This window comes from Montipora foliosa, chromosome 8 (assembly GCF_036669935.1).
Source record: "Montipora foliosa isolate CH-2021 chromosome 8, ASM3666993v2, whole genome shotgun sequence".
Classification (NCBI taxonomy): domain Eukaryota; kingdom Metazoa; phylum Cnidaria; class Anthozoa; order Scleractinia; family Acroporidae; genus Montipora; species Montipora foliosa.
Genome location: NC_090876.1, coordinates 40312974 through 40317973, shown reverse-complemented (window position 1 = coordinate 40317973; position 5000 = coordinate 40312974). Strand labels below are relative to the sequence as shown.

Here is a 5000-nt window from a genome sequence, read left to right as displayed (position 1 = left end):
CAAGCGATATCTCTTGACAACGCTTTATTTCTTCCATACAAATGTTTACCACGCGGTGGTCGTCCACTGACTCTTGGCGTACACCTGGTTGCAACAGAAAGCAATTTAATTCTAATTACTACACAAGGCTGACAGACAAAAGACAAGCCACATGTATATCCTGTAAAACCCGATAGATAGAACGACTTTTCTTAATACTTAAATCTGGCATGCATTCCCACTAAAGAATAACTTTGAACTGTGAACTTTAACCCGAAGGAAATAATATTTGCAATCAAATTATGCAAAGCCCGATACTCTTAAAAAGGTCACTCTACATACTGAGCTAACTGGTAGATCACACATTCGAGGTTTTGGAGAAGCTCTTACTCCCATTAAGGCTGGTTTTCACTAGCGACGGGGTCGGAGTCGTAGTCGGAATCGTAAGAGCGCTTATGACTTAGTGAAAATCAAAGATCGAAGTCATAAGCGCTAGCGGAGTCATAAGCTCGACGGAATCGGAGTCGGAAGAATCTGAACGTTTCCATTTTCTTCCAACTCCGCTTATGACTCCGTCGCTTATGATCCAGTGAAAACTAGATTGTCGGAGTCGGAAGCAGAAGCAATGCTTGGAATCGATGTTTGTGATTGGTTTATTCATCCGCTTCTGCTTCCGACTCCGACAATGCAGTTTTCACTGGATCGTAGGCGACGGAGTCGTAAGTGGAATTGGTATTCTGCTTCCGACTCCGACCGTTTGACTTTCCCTAGATCGTATCGTTCTGCGCCTCTGATAACGACTCCGACTCCGACTCCGTCGCCAGTGAAAACCAGCCTTTAGTGATCGGATTCTTTCCCAAATGAATCAAAAATACTTTAGACCCAAAATGCTTGGACGAAGGGCGATCCGCTTACTTAAAGCTAGTACTTTTCCGTGTTTTCCAGCATACATATGAATGGTCCAAAATACCACCTAACTAAAGCCCGGTTTACACTACAGAAAATTTTTGGCACGGCTCGGGTGAAATTGGCACGGGTGCCAAAAAAAAGAGGTTCGGCTCGGATAAAATTTGCAGTGTAAACAACCCGTCAGTACCAAATTTCATCCGTGCCGAACCAAAATTCTTACCCGTGCTGGGACCTTCGGCGAGGTAGTCCGAGCACCGGTGAAAATGGTACAGATGCTGAAAAAATAGGCACGGTTCGGATAGAACAAGTAGTGTAAACACTTGAAAGGGCCAAATTTGAGCCTTAAGTCATAAATTAATAATAGGCTAGCGGTTTTTTTTAAGTACATTTCAAGATGGCGGCTCATTCTCCACCAAAATCACGCGGACGTTCTTCATTATAGTTGAACTGCGCATGGCTCCATGAGAAGTTACGTGGACCCAAAAATTTTGGTACGGTATTTTTGGTACGGTAAAAATGGTGTAGTGTAAGCAAAGTTTGCTGTGCTCTTTTTTGGCACCTGTGCCAATTTCACAGGAGCCGTGCCAAAAATTTTCTGTAGTAGATTCCCCTTTGGTCAGTAGTTGCACTAAACTGTTCTTACCCCATCGTAAGTCCACTACTTCAAACGCAACACCACGCTGCTGACACAAGTCTCTGATTGGTTCAAATACTTCCTGCATAAGTTCATTTCTATCCAACCGGGTATCAGTAAAGGTTGAGCTCAGGAAAATACGAACAGTCTTTTGAACAAGCCTCGGATCCAGGATATCCGGGAGAACCTCTGAGGGAGGGAGAACCTAACAAAACAAAAAAAACCAACAAAAAAGACGAAAATGTGGTTATCAAGGGAAGCTATGTTCCCGTAGTTTATCAAGCGCAATTTTATTTCCCTGGGTCTCCCGAACTACGGGAACAAATTTTATTTGCATAATTAATGTTAATTCCTTGAAGGCTTGATAAATACAGTTACGATCGCAAACAGCCTACTACGTACAAAATGCTATAACTGATAAAAGAGGCATGAATGCGCAAAAGTTTGTTTACTACGGCTTTCATTCTCGCATCTTTAAATACTTTCCGGCTTTGCGAGTGTGTTTGAACTTTGTCAACACGAAGGAGGCGTGACTGTGCTTGGACGACAGAGTCAATGCAGTCATGCCAATAGACCCAGGGGAATAAAGAAATTTTGCGGTTGACAAACTACGGTCCACCACCCCGGCAAGAGTCAGTTTGTTATCAACGGTCAAAGCCGTGGCCACTATGGTGTTATAAAGTTAAAGCACCGCCTTCGCACGCTGTTTTGTTGCAATATTCACCGCCTGACGTTGCTCGCAGGACTGCTATTGCGTTGATGGTGGGTTGAGATAAAAGTTCAATCTTTGTCAATTGATTCTGATGTGAAATTGTGACCGTGGGAATATTTTATCCAGGAATATTTGACTCAAACTGGTGGCACCTTAGAATTTAGTCTCCAGCCTTGGGATTTTATTATAACCGTTGGCAACCACGAAATTGTGAAATGGTTTAAATCGCGTCGGATCCGGAAAAGAACCACACAGGAAGGAAGCTATCCACGATGGCAATAAGGTTAGCTTTTTAATCGAGATTTTTTTCATATAATTATCTTCTTAAGCTTTTTATCGGGATTCTCATACAAATCCTTATATTTTTGTCGGCCACGCTCACACTGAGCTTGGTGCACCTGTGATCATTTGTGGGTTCTCATGTTTCCGTGAGGAATGAGTCAACGATTAAATGATATATGAAATGGATCATATATTGAACTGCGGTTATGAAATCAAGTGTTGGGAGGCGCGGTGGCCTCATGGTTAGTGCGCTCGACTCCGGATCGAGTGGTCCGGGTTCGGGGCCTGGCCGGGGACATTGTGTTGTGTTCTTGGGCAAGACACTTTACTCCCACGGTGCCTCTCTCCACCCAGGAGTATAAACGGGTACCGGCGAATTTAATGCTGGGAGTAACCCTACGATGGATTGGCATCCCATCCAGGGAGGAGTAGAAATACTCCTAGTCGCTTCATGCTACAGAAACCGGAGATAAGCGCCGGCCTGATGGGCCTTCCTAGGCTCGTAAGCAGACTTTAACTTTACCTATGAAATCAAGTAAAGCTATGATCCATCCGTTCAATCTATGGTCCACTTCACATATCATTTCATGAATATTTTTGTTGGCCATGCTCACACTGAGCTTGGTGCGCCTGTGGTCATTTGTGGGTTCTCATGTTTCCGTGAGGGATGAGTCAACGATTTTAAAATGATATATGAAATGGATCATACATTGAACTGCGGTTATGAAATCAAGTAAAGCTATGATCCATCCGTTCAATCTATGATCCACTTCACATATCATTTCATCGTTGATTCATTCCATACCTTCGCTTTCGGGGATTAACAGATCAAATGCCTCAGCCAACATCGAGTGTCAAATGCCAAGTAGCCTGCAGAGCAGGCGCGATTTCTTCGAGCGAGCGCTGACATCGTAAAAAGTTCACCCGCCATCTTGAACTTTTCATGCAGTGGAAGACTGGAGAGAGAATTTAAGTTCTACCAAGGGGGTGAGTGGTAGGAAAGAAAAAGCATGGCGCGGTCTATAAAATGGCGGTCGCAGGATTGTAACGCGAACTCGACCTGCCCAACAAGACGCCTGCACTGCAGGCTAAATGCTAAGTATCCCGTGTTTTTGGCCGCTCGCAAGTTAATCCAAGCTCGAGCCCAAATCCGAATTAATTGCAAGTTCTTCGAATTTCAGGCGCCTCACGAACATGAGACGAATTGGCACCTCCAATACAAGAAACAGGACAAATCGGTCAAGATCCAAGGCGAAAGAAATCACTCCATTCATGCGGTGTGATTTGATATTACTTCCTGGCCCAGGAGCAAGTATTGTACCGCGCAAAGGAAAGAGTGGCATTAACTGAGCATGCTTACGTGGTCAGTGCATGTCAGTTTTCAAAAGGCATGAGCGAAGTACTGGTCGGGGCAACCTAAATGGAGGCGTTTGGAGAAAAGATTCCTCGCCTGGTGGACATAAAAATACTTGTGTCGGTCCACAATAAGCTCGTTTATAAGCTGACGCTTGCACTAGGTCAAGAAGGGATTACTGGTGTAATCTTACATCGCCTTTTCAGGAACAAGCCTGTTTATACACGACCTGATAAAGTGTTGCTGCCTGATCTTGGAGAGGTAAGTTTTTTCAATTCCCGAAAGCGAAGATAAGGAAAGCATGGCGGGCGGGAGTGCCGCCAAACTGCATTCCGCTGACTGGGTGGTGCTCACCGGCTCAGAAAAAAACTTGACTGATTCTCAACAGAAAACCATAAGGGTTAAAACGTGTAACGGCCCCTTGTGTGCTGGGAAACAAGCTTCCGAATATTCAATTTGCTAAGTAGCATATTTGGAACAACAAGAGAGAAACATTCAACCAATCAGTTCGCAAGACCACCGTGACGCAATACCACCAATGTTCTCCCGCGAAATTAACTGGAGCGAAGGGTTTCCATACTTAGCATTGAATATTCGGAAGCTGTAAACCCGCGTTACACGTTTCAACCCTTATAGACCACTTTCATAAATGCCGACCTACTTTATATTCTTTTGTATTTTTGTTAATTAGACCTACTGCCCTCATTTTGAAACAAATATTCTTTTGAAATTTGCTCGTCATAGCGAGGCTAGAAGGGCTTATTAGCATTAAAACAAAAGAATATTTTATTTGGCCGCCATTATGAAAGAGGTCTATCGGTTTCTGTTCTCACCTAACGATTTCTTAGTCTCGTCATATGATGCAGATTTCTCGGTATATTGTTGCATCATCGTTATTTTCGATTAATGGTATTTCATTCTCGAAGGGTAATTTCTAATCTCGCTTGGCAGTTTTTCATTCACGTATAGTGATCTCAATTTCTCATGCAGTAATTTCTTAAACTCGCATGTATTTTAAATTTGTCATGCTTGGCTTATCATACCGTCGCTCTAAGGGGCATCTAGGGTAAGATCCTAGTATCATTTCCTTAAGTCCTTGTGAAACTAATAGTGTTCAAGAGTAACCATGG

At 43.5% G+C, this 5000-nt stretch overlaps 1 protein-coding gene across 1 annotated transcript in view; it reads right to left on the bottom strand.

Annotated features, from left to right (window-relative positions):
• LOC137967859 (NACHT domain- and WD repeat-containing protein 1-like) overlaps positions 1–5000 on the bottom strand; it is a 35100-nt gene that overhangs the window by 20947 nt on the left and 9153 nt on the right. The window contains exons 3-4 of the mRNA XM_068814455.1: positions 1532–1727; positions 1–84 (exon numbers count right to left, since the gene is read on the bottom strand). The exon at positions 1–84 is cut by the window's left edge and continues 470 nt beyond it. Coding sequence (XP_068670556.1) covers positions 1–84; positions 1532–1727 — 280 coding nt within the window. The remainder of the gene's footprint in view (positions 85–1531; positions 1728–5000) is intronic.